Source organism: Sminthopsis crassicaudata, chromosome 3 (assembly GCF_048593235.1).
Source record: "Sminthopsis crassicaudata isolate SCR6 chromosome 3, ASM4859323v1, whole genome shotgun sequence".
Lineage (NCBI taxonomy): Eukaryota > Metazoa > Chordata > Mammalia > Dasyuromorphia > Dasyuridae > Sminthopsis > Sminthopsis crassicaudata.
The window spans coordinates 615,316,681-615,333,286 of NC_133619.1; the positions used below are offsets into that span (position 1 = coordinate 615,316,681).

Consider the following 16,606-nt stretch of genomic DNA (forward strand, 5'->3'; position numbering starts at 1 on the left):
CCAGGAGGTCAGAGCCGGGAGGGCCCTTAGAACCCGGGAGGTCAGAGCCGGGAGGGCCCTTAGAACCCGGGAGGTCAGAGCCGGGAGGGCCCTTAGAACCCGGGAGGTCAGAGCCGGGAGGGCCCTTAGAACCCGGGAGGTCAGAGCTGGGAGGGCCCTTAGAACCCGGGATGTCAGAGCTGGGAGGGCCCTTAGAACCCAGGAGGTCAGAGCTGGGAGGGCCCTTAGAATCCAGGAGGTCAGAGCTGGGAGGGCCCTTAGAACCCAGGAGGTCAGAGCTGGGAGGGCCCTTAGAACCCAGGAGGTCAGAGCTGGGAGGGCCCTTAGAACCCAGGAGGTCAGAGCTGGGAGGGCCCTTAGAACCCGGGATGTCAGAGCTGGGAGGGCCCTTAGAACCCAGGAGGTCAGAGCTGGGAGGGCCCTTAGAACCCAGGATGTCAGAGCCGGGAGGGCCCTTAGAACCCGGGAGGTCAGAGCCGGGAGGGCCCTTAGAACCCGGGAGGTCAGAGCCGGGAGGGCCCTTAGAACCCGGGAGGTCAGAGCCGGGAGGGCCCTTAGAACCCAGGAGGTCAGAGCTGGGAGGGCCCTTAGAACCCGGGATGTCGGAGCTGAGACAGTTTCTTAAATCATTCAGACCGTCTCCCCAAGCTCCATTTTACATTTCCAAAAAAAGGAAACCTTTTGCTCAATGTCACAGGGCCCGTGTCCAGTTAAGATCCCAACCTGAAATGCTGACCCCATTCTGACGGGTGAGCGTTTGCTTTTCTTCCCAAGCCCGGGAATTTCTGCGGGTTCCCGCCTCGGGCCCTGCAGTGGGGACCCTTCGCACAGATGCTCACCCCACGACCCAGAGCGCCCCCTCTGTGAGCACACAAAGTGTTCTGCTCCGTGGTTAACCACAGGCTCTCCAGGAAAAAATGGACACTTGATCCAACCTTGACTGAAGCCTAACCTGCTCTACTCCCATTTCTCCATCCCTTCCTGAAGCCTAGACAACAACACAAACAATAGACAGGCCCTAATTTGTGTCCGGGGTTTCTGAGGTTTAACAAGTGGCCGTGGGGCGGCCTCGGCTCTGGCAGACATCCTCGGCCTGGATGGAGGGGGGAGGGACGCGAGGCGGTCTGCTCGCACGGCGTCCGTCGGCACGGAGAGCGCGCTGTGTGGCTGTGTCTGACCCACGACTGCCCGCGAAGGGCCCTGTGTCTGGGGGGGGGGTCCACAGGGGGCGCCGTACGTGGTGAGGGTTTGGTATGTGAGCTGTGAGCGTGCAGGTGAAGACTTATCCGGGTATGGGTTGAGGGGGGAGACAGAGAGAGAAAAAGAGAGGGGGGAGGGGGAGGAGGAAGGGAAGGAGAGAGAGGAGACAGGCAGGGAGGAAAGGAAGGAAAAAGGGAGGAGGGAGGAAGAGAGGTTAGAGATGCAGCTACTGGGTGTGTGCGCTATGTGGCTGCTACCCAGCTGGGGACTAAGGGATTCATTCCTCTCCCCACTCCCCAAATCCCTCCTCCCCCTGACTCCTTCTCTCACAAAACCCATTTCTGAATCTTGCATTTAATTCAAGAGGGCAGGGGGGCTCTCACCGAGCCAGGGATAAATGAAGTTTGCTGTTTCCCATAGCAACTGCTACCTTGGCAACTGCCATTCAATTCATCCAACCCCCTGTTGCCATGGACACTAGGGAGCCCCAGCAGGGCCAGCTTCAAGTGGGCCTCAAAAGGAGGAGGAAAAGCTGTATGTGTGTAGGAAAGGGGAGCACAGCGTTCAGTGAGATGGGGGAGGGGAAAATTCAAATCAGAGCCGGTCAAACCCACCCCCTCCCCCGCGACAGGTCCGGGCCGACCTTCCTGACCCCCAGACTCTGCAGGCCTGTGGGGGGGGGTATCACCCCGGGGCTGTGCAGGTCTGCCTGGTCTCTGTCCAGGACAATGGGAGCTCCCTCTGAACACGCAGTGTGTGTCGGGGGGTCTGCACCTCTAACTATGTGGGTACCATACACCCCGGTGACCCCTGGGGAAGTGTGACCGAGCCGGACAACGGAGATCTCCGTCTCTCTCTGCTTTCCTCCCCACCCCCCTCCCACCGACCGTGCTGCCGGCCAAGGGCTGCTCCTGAGACAAAGGCCTCCCCCCCCTCAGGAGGCTCCGGCCTTCCCGTCACCATCAGGGCCCTGGGCGTGAGCGGTCAGCGTCTGCCCCGCCCCCAGCCTCAGCTCGGGTCACTCCCCCTCCCCCCGGCCCCGTTCTGTCAGAACCGAACCAGGCTGCTCCTTTGGGCCACCTCCCATCCCAGCACCGAGCCCGCGCGGGGAGGTCCCGCCTTCCTCACCTCCACCTCTCGGGATTGCTTCCAGGCTGTTCCCTACCCGAGGCCCTTCCCCCCCAGCCACTGGTACACACACACGTATATATACACACGTGTGTCATACATGTATGTGCAAACTTTGTGTGTATTTCACAAATATTCCTACGTTTATACATAGCATTTCCATTGCATTCATTAAGTGCCTAGTACATGCCAGATACTGACCCATTACAAACATTATTCTCCCTTGATCTTCACAAGAACACTAGGAGGTGAATGCTGTTATTATTCCCATTTTACAGTTGAGGAAACTGAGGCAGAACGCGCCCAGACACACAGGGGCGTCCGAAGCTGCTCTTCCCGATTCCGGGCCCAGAGCTGCTCCCTGGCTGCCCGCGGGCGGCAGAAAGCGACTCCTTGGGATCCGGACCGTACTTTTTGTCCCCGAATCTCCAGCCCCTCAATTAGTCTCTGCGGGGACTGACTGACCCCACGAGGTGGGCGAAGGATCGAAAGCTGGGGGAGGGACCTCCGAGCAAAAAGAACAGGGCCGTAACGGGCCCCGTGCGGGGCTGCGGCCCGGTGGCAATGGAGAACGGCTCCGCCAGGACTCAGTAAGAGCCGAGCTCAAGGGCTGCCTCAGTTTCCCCATGTGTAACACGAGCCGGAGAAGGAAATGGCAAAGCAGCCCGGCACCTTTACCAGATGGAGTCACAGAGAGTCTGAATGGCTAGAACCAATGAGCAAAGTCTCCTCTCCCTAGAAAACACGTGATTCCACAGCTTCAGAAGGGATTACAAAGCTCTGATTTCCCCACAGCAGGAAGGGGGGGAGAATGGGCACTGCTACTCCCACTTCACAGCTGAGAAAACTGAGGCACGGACGGACTGCGACATACCCGGAGCCACAGTGTGGTTCAGAGGTGTTTAAGCTAGAGACAAAGCACCAGGGAGAAATTCCAGGAGGCCTTGCAGGAGAAACATGATTCCATTTACCATTAATCTTTTATAATCCCATGGATTTTGTGCATTTGAAAGTGTGCTGCTGAGAAGGGTCAGAGGCTTGGTCAGCCACTGCGGCCGAGGTCGAAAGAAAGGGGAAGACAAAATCCTTGAAGTGAAATGACCAAGACTTGAGTCTAACCCGGCTCGTGAGCTGCGGGACTTTGGGGCGAGGCACTGCCCACTGCCCGCGCCTCCGCCACCTCGCTGCAGTGAGCGGCGCTCCACCTGTGGCTGTGACGTGAGCACATTTCAGAGCTGGCCCCTGAGCCCCCAACGGGGGCCCTTCCCACCACGCCCTGCTGCCTCGAAGGGCAGAGCGCTGCCCGAGAGAAAGGAGCTGATTCTAAGCTGGCACTTGGATGAGAACACAGTTGCCAACGGGCACCCGGGCACCCGCCCGCAAAGCCCCAGGCTAGAATCAAAGGCCGGCTGGGGTCCTCACGGTGCCTTTCCTTTCCCCTTTTGTCCCCCTCTTCCAGCAGGCGAACCTGAGAAAACCAGCTCCATTCATTGGGGGGAGCCCACCCACCCTCACCCAGACCACGGCAAGTCCCAACAAGCCCAGATCCCAACCCTGGGCTCCCCAGCTGGCCCAGGCAGGCCTGGGCTTGGAGAGCAAGTCGGGGCAGGGAGGATGGGCCTGGGGCCATGGGCACACAGACAGATACAGACGCACAAAGATGTGAATCCCCCTAACCTGGAGGGACACCTGCAGTTCCAGGCACAATGGATGGAGACTCAGGAAAGCAGGAGTCTAGCCCTGGCTCTGTCAGGAACTAGGGGCTAGTTACTTCCAGGGAGTCAAGAGACCTGGGCTCTGACACTCACGTACTGCTTGGCCTCTGGTCCATCCTCTCCCTGTGTGGTCACTCTCCGATCTGTAAAATGCTGGGGCTGAACTACAATGATCTTGAATATTCCTTCTACTTCTGATCTCCTGGGTTCTAAGGTTCTAGCTCTGACCTCCTGCATTCTAAGGTCCCTCCCAGCTCTGCACTCCTGGGTTCTAAAGTTGTAGCTCTGCCCTCCTGGGTTCTAAGGTTCTAGCTCTGACACCCTGTCTTCTAAGAGCCCACCCAGCTCTGACCTCCTGGGTTCTAAGGTTCTAGCTCTGACCTCCTGCATTCTAAGGTCCCTCCCAGCCCTGACCTCCTGGGTTCTAAGGTTCTAGCTCTGACCTCCTGGGTTCTAAGGTTCTAGCTCTGACCTCCTGGGCTCTAAGGTTCTAGCTCTGACACCCTGTCTTCTAAGAGCCCACCCAGCTCTGACCTCCTGGGTTCTAAGGGCTCTGACATTTTATGTTCACAGGTCCCTTCTACCTCTGAAATTCTAATTAATATGTTCTGATATTCTGCATTCCAAGATCCCTTCCAGCACTGAGTATCTACGTTCTAAGGTGTCTCTCCAGTGATTGTTTCTAGACGTTACATTATAGTCCTTACACTCTCACATACACACCAACCTCCCCCCCCCCTCCCCAGTCATTCCACTAAATGCTCTCTGGTGATAAAGGAAAACATTTAAGCCCAAACATCCAGAATAGTGACATCTTTTCACAATGCATAAAATATTCCGTACTTATAATCTAATCAAATATTTCATTATCTTTTCTCTAGAAAGATCAAGTTTCCCAATAATCTTTTTTTTGGGGGGGGGAGACTGAGGCAATTGGGGTTAAGTGTCTGAGGTCATATTTGAACTCAGAGTCTCCTGACTGACTCCAGAGCCAGCACTCTGTCCCCCGCACCGTCGCGGCCCCCCAAAGATCTCTTAATTGCTAAAGGTCACAGCACTTTCTCGGTCCTCAAAATTCCAACATTTCTGCTGTATCTGACACCACCAGATCCCGTCTCTTCCTCCAGCTCATCTTGCTGGGCTGTTCTGTCAATTACGTGTTTCTCTTATATCTGATAACTTTACTGAATTTATTATTTCATTTGATTCTTTAGGGTTTTCTAAGTAAATCATCCTATCACCCACAAAAAGTGATCATTTTTTCCCTAGATAAGCCTGGGTCTATTACATCCATTTCTTTTTCTTTCATCATTGCCCTAGCCAGTATTTCTAAGAGTATGTTAAACAGAGGGGATAATGAGCACATCCACTGCACTATCTGGCTTCTTTGCACATCCAGTATACACTGACTGTTCTGAGCTCCTTGAGACCATGGACTGTAGTTTTGCCTTTTTTTGTATCTCAGCACTTGGCACACAGCAAGGGCTTAATAAATGCTTGTTGATTTGATGTGATTTGACAATCTATCTCACCATTCCTGCTGGAATCCTTCTTTACTAAAACAGCCTCTGTGTCACTACTCTAGGTGTTCTTCAAGGCTCTGTCCTTTCTCTTTTGCCTCCACCCTTTCTTTTAATGACTTACCAGCTCCCAGGCTTGGTTTATTTATCATTTCTATGAGGAGGACTCCCTTATTCTACATTTCCAGCCTGAGTCTCTCTCCTGAGCTCTGGTCCTACATTTCATCCAGAAGTCCCACCAAATTCAACATAAAAGAAAAAATTGTTCTTGCACTTCTTTCTCAACTGCATTTGCCACCTGGCATAATTATCTTGGATTCTTCACCGTCCCTCACCCCATTATCAGTTATCAAATCTTGCTTACTCCATCTCTTGGTACAACAGAATGAATAAAATCGCTTGCTGAATGAACCAAGGACCTGGATGGGGCCAGGTCCGGAAAGCTTTCAATGCCAAACAGAGGAGTCTGTATTTTATTCTGGAGGTAATAGGGAGCCAGCGAAGTTTCTTAAGCAGGGGAAGTGCCCTGTTTTAGGAACACCACTTTGCCAAATGCTTAGAGAACAGACTGGAAACAGAAAAAAATACACTGAGATAGGAGTCATAGGACAGAAAGGCTTTAGAATCCATTCCTCCATGCCCAAGGAAGATGGAACATGGCAACAACAGGAAAGCCTGTTCAAACTCTCAGTTTATCCAGAAGACTAGATTACATCTAACGATCCCTTCCAGCCTGAAAGCCAGAATTCTGTAGTTCTAAACTGTATTACAACAATTGTTACACAACCAGATACACAGAGACATGCACACAGGAAAACGCACGTTCTTGAAGTACAAATATATTGCACACACACAATCATTTAATTCCGGCTCACAGATGTGGATCTGAATTTCCAGACATCCACGACACCAGGGAGTAAAAGGAGGTGGAATCCTCAGATCACTCTGCCCACCCCTTCTCCTTCCATCGAGGTCATTCTCCTGATCACCCCGAGTGAGCAGGCGTGGCGCCCCCGCGTCTCATTCTCCCTCCCTCCTAGCCCAGGCTCCCCGAGGACCTACCCGCTCACTGATGGCATTGTATTTTATGGCCAGCTCATCCCGCTCTGCCCGGCTCTGGGACAACAGGTCCTCGATGCGCGACAGTTCCTGCTGCAGGATGCGGTTTTCTTCCTGGAGGGTCAGCAGGGACGCCATCTCTGGGGTCTGAGCAGCCTCTGGGGGGAGAAGTGAGGGAAAGAGGTGTCAGCCCTTTGGCTGGCCTGAGAGGCTGGGGAAAGAAGGCCCATGCATGACCTCCCCCCTCAGACATCCCATGGAGGATGAAGACTGAAGAACTACTGGATGGTGGAGTCCCTCCAGGGGGGGAAGGCTACCAGACAGAGAACCAGACCCAGCTGAGAGGCAGAGAATAGGCTGGTGCTTCCCCATCAAGGGCCAGGGTATAGCTGCTTCTGGGAACCCCAAACTATGCAAATGCGGGCATATAAAACACCAACCATGTGGGGTTCCCAGCTATAACTACTAAGCATCCCAGACTCCTGAAGCTCTCCGGTCTCTCACTGTCCTGGAGTACCTAACGGGCCCCCAAGATGCCCAGGGGGCAGAACTCCCCCAAGCAGGCTCCATACCTGGGTTCTCAGGTTCAGAGAGGTTCCGAGTGACAATTTCCCGGATGCGGGCAGGCAGGCAGGCGGGCCCTGTGTCCTGGGCTGGGTCCTGCACCACCAAGCTCTTTTCCTCCTCCGAGTTCAGGAGGCTGTTTTCCAGTTTCTGAAAAAAGAAAGGCAGAGAAACCCTGAGTGTCAGGGGCCAGGGAAGAAGGGGGCTAAGCAAGCCTCAGAAAGTGCTAGGATTTCATCTTAATGTGTTGCTTCCGAGGTGGTAAAAGTCCTGAGAAGGCTCTGCAGGATCCCATAGGATGGAGGGGAGAAGTGGCCAAGGCCTGAAAACTATCCATCCAATCCAACAAGCAATTTTTAAACACCTTCTGTATACCAGGCATTCATTCTGTCAGGTGCTGGAGATACCAAGACAGTGAAATCCCTCAAGGAGGTTGCAATACAGGGGAAATTAGAGGGCACAGTGGCTGGAGCATCAGCTTTGGAGTTAGGAGGAGCTGAGTTCAAATACAGCCTCTGATACCTAACATATTTAGCTGTGTGACTTTGGGCAAGTCACTCAATGCCAATTGCCTTGCCCTCCCCTCCAAAATTGTACATTCTACTCCATCAAATGTACTGGGCTACAATGTACTGGGCACTGTGCTAATATGTAAACAATACTAACAGCCAATGTAGTTCTTTTAGGTTTAAAGCTTTACAAAGAGATCAAAGATTCATAGGGACTAAAACGTTCACAGCACCTTTTTGTGGTGACAAAGATCTGGAAATCCAGGAAGTGTTCATTACTTAAAGAATGGCTAAGTAAATTATAGGCTATGCAGGTGATAGAAGATATTGCACTATGGGAAATGATGATGGCTTTAGAGAAACCTGAGAACTGATGCAAAACAAAGGAGCAGAACCAGAAGAAGCATTTACACAAAACAACGGTGTGAAGATAACCAAACTTAAGAATTCTGATCAATGCAATAACGGACCAAGATCTCTGAGGATTGAGGAGGAAGAATGCTACCTACCTCCTAACAGAGAAGTGATGGACTAAATGTGCACAAGGAGACATGGAGCTTTGGATGTGGCCAATATGGAAATTTGTTTTGCTCGACTATGTAAACTTTTTCAAAGGGTTTTGTTTTTCTTTTTTCTTCTTCTTCTTTTTTTTTTTTTTCAGTTGGGGGAGGATTGGGGAAGGGGAAAGAGGGAGAAAAAAATAAAAGTTTAGTCATTTTTTAAAAATCTAATTTTAAAAAAGCAAAATAAAAGCATTTTGCAACTATTATCTGATTCTTATGACAGCTCCATGAGGTTGGTGGTATTGTTATCCCCATTTTACAAATAAAGAAATGGAGGCTCAGAAAGTTCATGTTATGTGAGAGGAAGGATTTTAACTCAGATATTATTGTTCTCTGACCCGCTGCCTCTAACTGGCTTGCATTTCTAAGGTTTATGAAGGCTGAAAAGCATTTTATTCACATCTGATAAGGGAGAGGGAGAGACAGAGAGAGAGAAAGTAAGAGAGAACCTAAGGCAGACGGATAGCAACCAGGAATGTTCAGAACGACCTTACAGTCTTGAAAGAAGCTAGGGATCCTAAGATACAGAAATAAGAGTTCCCATGCTAGACATGGAACAACCCATCTACAGGTAGGAAGCAGAATGCTGATTTCTACAGAAAGCAAGAAGCCAGTCCGGCTAAAACAGACGAAGCCTGAGGAGGAGGCTAGATTCGGACTGTGCAAGACTTTAAGCATCAAACAAAAGAGTGTATTTTATCCTAGAGGTAATAAGGAGCCACTGAGAATTCTTAAGCAGGGGAGGAAGGAAAATGACGTGTCAGACTTTGCTTGCTTTAGGAAGAACAGTTTTGCAGGAGGAGGAAAGTGTCTGCAAAAGTAGTGTCCAATTAAGGAGCTGTTGCAATAGTTTAGATGCATGGTGATGAGGATGGTAGCCTGTGAGTGGAAAGAAGAGGATGCATGTAAGATTCACCAAATAACACCTCCCATTTCTATAATGTAGAAATATAGCAATATATTATATAGCATAATATATGTAGCATATATATATGTAATCTTTATTTAAATAAAACTCCTCAAACTTCAAACTGAAGCCTGGAGCTTTTTCTACACCATCACCCCTAGCAACAGCAGGAAGGAGACCTGACAAGGTATTCTCATCCTTTTTTCTAGCTCCAGGACAGCCACACTTGGCTCCTTCCCCATCAGAGGAACTCCCAAAGAGAAACAAGTTGGGGTCACCCAAGTTGTATGTGTGCTGGATGAGATAGGGGAGGGAAAAGAGACCTTCCCCCCAACAGCCAATCACTTCACTACCCAAACCTTCCCTTCTCAGAGCTCACCTTCTGTCCCTGAGAATCCCCACAGAAAATACTCAGGCCCTACAACCCACAGCACACCAAGCAAGCTCAAGGGCAGAGGGCCTTCGCTCTCGCTGGAGCTTCCCTTCCCTTTCCTTCTCGGCTCCCCTTCTATCCCTGAGAACCCCACCCAGAAAAAGCCTACGGCACGCGGCACGCTGGTCAAGCTCAGGCACTAGACCAGTTTTGTGAGAAATGAATGAGGAAGAAACATATTACTGAACCTGAGCCCAGCCATAAAAGGCTGGAGGATGCCCAGGACCCTCTCCATGGTTCCCACCTCTCTCAGGGAGAATATTCCCTCCTCCCCAGCTACCAGCAGAAAGCCCTTGAGCATGGACGGGGGCCATCTTATTCACGTAGGATCAATAGACTGAGAGGGGGAAAGGACCTAAGAAGTCACACAGTAAATTCTTAATGCTTTTTCATTCATTCATTCATTCATTCATTCCTTCATTCAAGTAGTCATTTTATAGATGGCAAAACTGAGCTGGGAAGTGGATTGTAATTAAATAAATTCCCTCTCTCTCTCATTCTATACACACACACACACACACACACACACACACACACACACACACACACACACACACACACACACACACACACACACATTTATATGTATATAGTAGCTGACAGGTGAAGGCTGGACTTGGCAGTCAGAAAGCCCTGGGTACAAATCTTACCTCCGACACTTACTGGCTTGTAGCTGAGCCAAGCAGCCTTTCTGAGAAGGCGTTTCCTCCTTTATTACCCAGGTATGATGAGCTGTGGTGCTCCCGCCCCCTCCCACCAAATAAGACCCAAATGAGGTAATGGAGACCAAGCACTCTCCAGCTATCAGCTGTTCGGATTAGAGTCAGTTACTGTTATATGCGGACGTCAGATGTTCTTTGGGAAAAGCAGGATGGCCATGATGGCTGGAGAGGGGGCTTCAGAGTCAGGAAAACCCGGGCCCGACACATCCTTGCCATGCACAAGCCCCCGACAAATGCACCTCTCTGGGAAGAGGGATTGTCTAAAACCCTAAGACAAGAGCAGGTGCCTCAGTGAATGGGCGAAGGGAGTTTCCTTTCCCACAGTGCCTTACACGGATGAAATCATAGGTCTGGATAAAAAATCCTCATTAACGGGAGCAGCTGTGGGGAGGAGGAGAGCAGGGGAGCACCAACTCGCTGCTGGAATTCCTCCCGCCCCAGGCTCCAGCCCCATCCAGTGCTCACCTGGGCTATTATAACGGGCTCCCCCCCCCCCATCATTCTCATCCTCCCCATTCTGGGCAGCCCCGCGGTCCCCGCTCTTGCCCGGCCCCTCCCCTCAGAACCCACCTGGATGACCGACTCCAACTTTGGGGCAGCCACCGGTGGCCCCTCATCCCTGGCGCTCATGGAGACGGGCAGCGGGGCCCCAGCGGCGCCCGGCACCCAGTCCTCGCCACCTGCTCTGCCCGGGGGAGCGCTAGGTATCCGGCGTTGGGCACGGAGATGCCCTCCTCCTTGTTCAGGAGACAGTGACAGCTGCCCCTGCCCCAGCCGGCCTCAGCAGAGACTCGGGGCCAATCCAGATTATAATTAAATCTCTGACTGACGGTTCTTCCCCCCCCATGTGACCAGGGAAGGCGGGAGAGGGGGAGGGACCCCAGAATGCCAAGTTCTCCTTCATTCCCCCACCTTCTTCTAGGTCCCTTCATTCATCGGGCTGCAAGACTTCTGGGTCCTAGAGTCCTCCATGTGCTAACATAGGGCTTTTCAGAGATGGAAAGGATCTTAGAAATAACCTAATCTGAGGTTTTTGAACCATTTTTGTATCATGGATCCCCTCCCCCTGCAGGGGAGTGAGACCCCCGGGGCCCTTCTCAGAAGTATGTCTTTATATACAAAGGAAATTAATCATATGGGGGGGGGAAGAGGCAATTTTTCCCCATCAAAATTCCCAGGTCCCCTGAGATTGATGGCTGGCTGGATCTGGAGGTTGGGGACCCTTCATCTAATCTAAATCCCTGATTTTTAAGTGGAGGAAACTATCCCTCCCCCAAGGTAAGAGGGAACTCTGAGTCTTCTGACTCCAAATCCAGTGATTTTTCATTATCAATTATATCAAGCTATATAATATATATACATATATACATATATATATAATAATATATAAATATATCAAAGGCCAGAGTAATCCTCCCCCCACACAACCTTCAACCTCACAGCCTCCCACTCGCTGATTGGATCAATCGCCCCCATCAGCTCATCTCCTGTAAACCGAGGGAGGCGGATCACGGTAACTCTAAGGTGCCCCTGAGAGGGATGGCAGCACGGGCTCGAGCAGGGCGGCAAGCTCTGGACCCGTCAGCCCCCATGGCTCCAGCCTCACTCAAGCAAACGCATCCATCTGAGGCCTGCCGGGTGCCAGGGAAGGAAGGGGCTACGCGCCAGGCTTGTCAGTCAGCTCAGACACTTATTAGCAGTGTGATGCTGGGCCAGACTCAGTTTCCCCCGCTGTAAAATGAGCTTGAGAAGGAAATGGGGAGCCGCTTTGCCAAGAAAACCCCAGAAGTCGTGAGAAGTGTGAAAGTTACACAGAGCCAACAAGTCCCTGTCCTCCCGAAGCTCTCAGTCTACTGGGGGACGCAACATGCAAACAACTCTGGACACATATAAGATACACGGGGCGGATGGTCACTCCAGAGTCTTCTCATCCCCTCCACTCCACCCAGTGAACGCTTTTTTCAGCTTTTACACTTTTAACTTCAATGCTCTTTCCTTGATATTAGAGCCAGCCAAGGCATCAAGGCCCAGACTTAGAAGCTCTGAGACCCTAGGCAAGTCACTTAACTCTGCCTCAGTTTCCCCATCTATAAAAAGGGAATAATAACAGCACTTAACTCTCAGAATCCTAGGAGATAATAATCGTAAAACACTTGGCACACAGCAAGCACTAGATAAATGTTAAAGCATTTGGCACACAGCAAGCACTAGATAAATGTTAAAGCATTTGGCACACAGCAAGCACTAGATAAATGTTAAAGCATTTGGCACACAGCAAGCACTAGATAAATGTTAAAGCATTTGGCACACAGCAAGCACTAGATAAATGTTACCTATATGATGATTATGGAAATATATTTCAAAGAAGTGTACATGCTTACCTATATCAGATTGCTTGCTGTCTTGGGGAGATGGGAGGGAGGAGGAGAAGGGGACAATATGGAATATAAGGTTTTGCAAAGGTGAATGTTGAGAGCTATCTTTGCATGTATTTGGAAAAGTTAAATATCATTTTAAAAAGTTAAAAAATCAGCCGTTATTGATGCACTTTGTTCAGCAAGGTTCATTACTATATATTAGTTATCAAAGGCTTCTCTTATCCTCATTCTCTGGTTCTATGAGGGCAGGAATTCTGTTATATCTAAAGTGTTTCTTCCCTGCACAGGGTCCGGTGCTCTGCAAACAGTACGCACTTAATAAAAGTTTGTTGCCCCCTTGATTCAAAATTAGTAATAATAACTAGTTCACCTTTTAAAGCTTACAAAGAAAAAGGTTGCTGGCCTGGAGGAGAGGAGTGTTTCCCCCTCTGTAAAAAAGGCAAGGATGGTTTCTGAGATCCCTTCAAGCTCTGCTATTCCCCAATCAGTCTGAGGTCCTCTCCAAGGTAGAGAGATTGTCAGGCAGAAAGGAAGCTGGGCAGGAAGGGTGGCAGATGCCCGCAGCCGTGCCCACAAAGAATCTGGGCAGAAACCACAAAGAGAGGGCAGCAGTCAAAAGAACCTCGGATCTGAAGCCAAAGGACCTACCTTTGAATCGCCTCTCTGCCAATTACCTATCCGATAAGCCGTTTCCTTGCTGTAGATCACATATAGAGATTATGTATTATACATATATAATTATATATAAGCACCTACATGATATTACCTTATATGACATTGTGGCTTCTCTTCCTCAATTTTGCCACCTGATAATAACAATGCTTTTCATTCCGATCTGGGCCTGTGATCTGGTGGGCACGGGGAAGTACCAGTGTGGAAGCTCCCTCTCCCCAATCAGAAACTAATGTGTACTTCGTAGCTGTATTACTGGAGCACTAACAGATTAAACCAGTCCATACCCCGAACCTGCTGAAGCAGAACGGAACCCAGTCCTAACTTCTCCAAACAGGAACAGTGTTTGTGCAACTCGGGCTTGGAGAACACTTTCAGCACATGGGGAAACTGAGCTTCCCAGGCGACTATCCCAGTACGTGGGATAGCCCTAACTTAGAATATTGGGGTACGACGTTTGTTCAACATTATCGTATCCACTACCTGGAGAAAACACAAAACCCTCCTCGCGAGCCGCCTTGGGCTCCGTTAAATCTTTAACCAGACCTGCCGGGCGGGCGCCTCGGTCCAGTGACCTGCCTCCAGCCAGCACGGCGGAGCTCCGTGTCCACCTGGCACGGGATCAAGGTTAGAGACGAGCGGGTCCGGGATCTGGGGGGCCGCTTCCCCGGAGAAGCAAAAGGAACTTGGCCAGGATCCTCGGCCCGGGCAGAGCCAAGGCTCGGGACTGCTGGATTCCGGCCTGAAGCTGACGGAGTCCCGGCCTGGGCACGTATCTGGGCATATATTAAATGCTGAGTATTCAGGCGGGGGGAGGGGGTTAATAACCAGAGCGGCAAATGGGGAGGAAGAAAGTAGCTGCCTCTCTGAGGTATCTGCAGCTACTTCTACCTTCAGCTCTGACACCTTTTCCTAAACATCCATCTCCCCCCACGGGACAAGCAGAGGGGACTGCCCGTGGGGCGCCGGGGAGCACAGGGGCTACAGCCCGGCTGCTGAGTCTGAAGGCCCAAATGCGAAGTTCACTTTTACCGCTGGGTGACCGCGGCCTTCCTCTGCCTCGGCTTTCTCATCTGTACAACGGGAAAACCGTGCCCACCTCCAAGGACTGCTGGCTGCGCCAAACTGCATTAATGCGCCAGCCTTAAGGTGCTCCAGAAGATGCTGCGGCTCTGAGCCCTGTCCACAAACCGGGGACCATAATGCCCTAACCACAGGGCTGTGGCGCAGAGAGCCAAAGGCCAACATAAATGGGATCTGTTGTCCGCTCCGGGCTGGTGCCGGCTAACTCTAGGAAAACATCACCTGACGCTCAAAGACTATTCAATTACAGGCATCTAGGAAGTGTCTACTGTGTGCATCAGGACACAAAGCAAAAAAAAAAAGTTCCTCCCTCAAGGAGCTTATTCTCTCGGGGAGATACAATATTGGAAGAAAGAAAGGCAGTAGAAATCTGAAGAGGGGGAGGTGACAACCAGGAGGCAAAGAAGCGGGACTCCGGGAGGCAGAGGGAGGAGGGAGTCAGGGGGAGGAGGGAACCAGGGGGAGCAGGGAGTCAGAGGGAGGAGGGAGACAGAGGGAGGAGGGAGCCAGGGGAAGGAGGGAGTCAGAGGGAGGAGGGAGACAGAGGCAGGAGGGAGACAGAGGGAGGAGGGAGCCAGGGGGAGGAGGGAGCCAGGGGGAGGAGGGAGCCAGGGGGAGGAGGGAGCCAGGGGGAGGAGGGAGCCAGGGGGAGGAGGGAGACAGGGGGAGGAGGGAGACAGGGGGAGGAGGGAGCGCTTTCCAGCTCAGGAGACAGAATGGAGATGAAAGCACACAAAATGGGGCAGTGTAGCCAGAATTCAGAGTGTACTGAGGGGAGTGTCCTAAAATAAGCCTAGAAAAGGAGGTTAAACAGGGAGCAGCTAGGGGGCGCAATGGATGGAGCACCAGCCCTGAATTCAGGAGGACCCGAGTTCAAATGTGATTTCAGACACTTAACACTTTCTAGTTGTGTGACCCTGGACAAGTCAGGGGAAAAAAAAAGGAAGAAGAAAAGGTGGCTGGAGCTCTAGAATCCAGATGTGCAGACTTCCATAACGCCAGGCGCCTCCCTTGAGACGTTGTCTTTTCCTTTTTTCTTTGTATCCCCAGAGCTTAACTCCATGGCCCGCATACAGTAAGCACTTAATAGATGCTGGCAGAAGACATTCCCTGCCCAATCAGGAGGCAGAAGCCAGCACCCTCCGCTCCGGGATCCCTCAGGGGGAGCCAGCCCTCCCCCCTCCCCCCTCAGATTTCTATCTCCGTGCGCTCCCCATAAAAGGCCTCTCCCCATCTCCCGCTCCCCGGCAGGAATAATCCCCTCCCCCTCCCCATCTCCCGCCCCCCTCCCCCCGCGCTTTCTTCCAGGTTTTATGCAGGCGCTCCCCCCGCGTGCGGCCAGTGCTCCCCTCGCAGGAAATCACGTCGTGCGGCTGAGCCGGGGCCGTTCCGGGCGGACGGCGGGCGGGCTTCCCGGGCCCAGACCCCACGTAGGCTGGCGCCGCCCGCACCGGGCTCCCCGGGCCGGGGGAAGCCGCCCGAGGGCAGGCCCGCGGCTTTGTTCCGACCCCGGGCCGCGCAGGGTGAACGCCGCCAGGGGGGAGCTCCTCCCCGGGCGGGGGGAGAAGGGGGCACGGGGTCCGCCTGCAGGAGGGCTGTCTGGGACCCCCGGCTCCCCGGAGTTTCTGCCCCAGTGCCCGCCTCCCTCCCACCATCGGCGCGATCCGGCCGCGGTCCGAGGGACGGGGGCGGAGGACCGGCCACGGGCCGTGGGTCCATCCAGTCCTGGCTGGAGGCGGGCCCTCCCACGGGGCTGGGGCGGGGCCCGGAGCTGGCCGGGCAGCATCCGCCCCCCCCTTCCCCCCCACTACTTCCACGGTCCGGCTCCTCCCTCCCCCGCGCCCCGCGGCTTCCTCTCCTGCGCCCCGAACGCGCGCGGACCGGCCCCGGGCTGGTAGCAGGGGTTCCTGCGCCCCCCAAAAGGACGCGCTCCCGGCTCTGCGGGGCGGGCCCGGCCGCGCATCCCCCAGCGCCCGTCGGCGCCCGGGCTCCCGCCCTCCCGCCCTCCCGGCCACGCTCGGCCCTCCTACCTCCGGCCCTGCAGCCCGCGCGGCCGATCGAGGCCCGGGGCGGGGCTGCCGCGCGCCACAGCGGCCGGGGAAGGGGCGGGGGGCGTCCCGGGGGTGGGGAAGGGGCGGAGCCGGCCTCGGAAC

The 16,606-nt window shown here is 52.9% G+C and overlaps 1 protein-coding gene across 13 annotated transcripts in view; it reads right to left on the bottom strand.

The window, feature by feature from the left end:
- Positions 1-16,606, bottom strand: part of CROCC (ciliary rootlet coiled-coil, rootletin) — an 81,757-nt gene extending 65,151 nt beyond the window's left edge. For 6 of the 13 annotated variants that reach the window (XM_074306117.1, XM_074306116.1, XM_074306110.1 and 3 more), the window contains exons 1-3: positions 10,891-15,038; positions 7,195-7,336; positions 6,626-6,780 (exon numbers count right to left, since the gene is read on the bottom strand). In XM_074306117.1, the coding sequence (XP_074162218.1) occupies positions 6,626-6,780; positions 7,195-7,336; positions 10,891-10,950 (357 nt within the window). In that variant the 5' untranslated portion in view covers positions 10,951-15,038. Of the gene's footprint in view, positions 1-6,625; positions 6,781-7,194; positions 7,337-8,204; positions 10,775-10,890; positions 15,040-16,483 lie in introns of those variants that run through there. The other 7 variants (XM_074306106.1, XM_074306105.1, XM_074306112.1 and 4 more) reach the window with 6 other exon arrangements.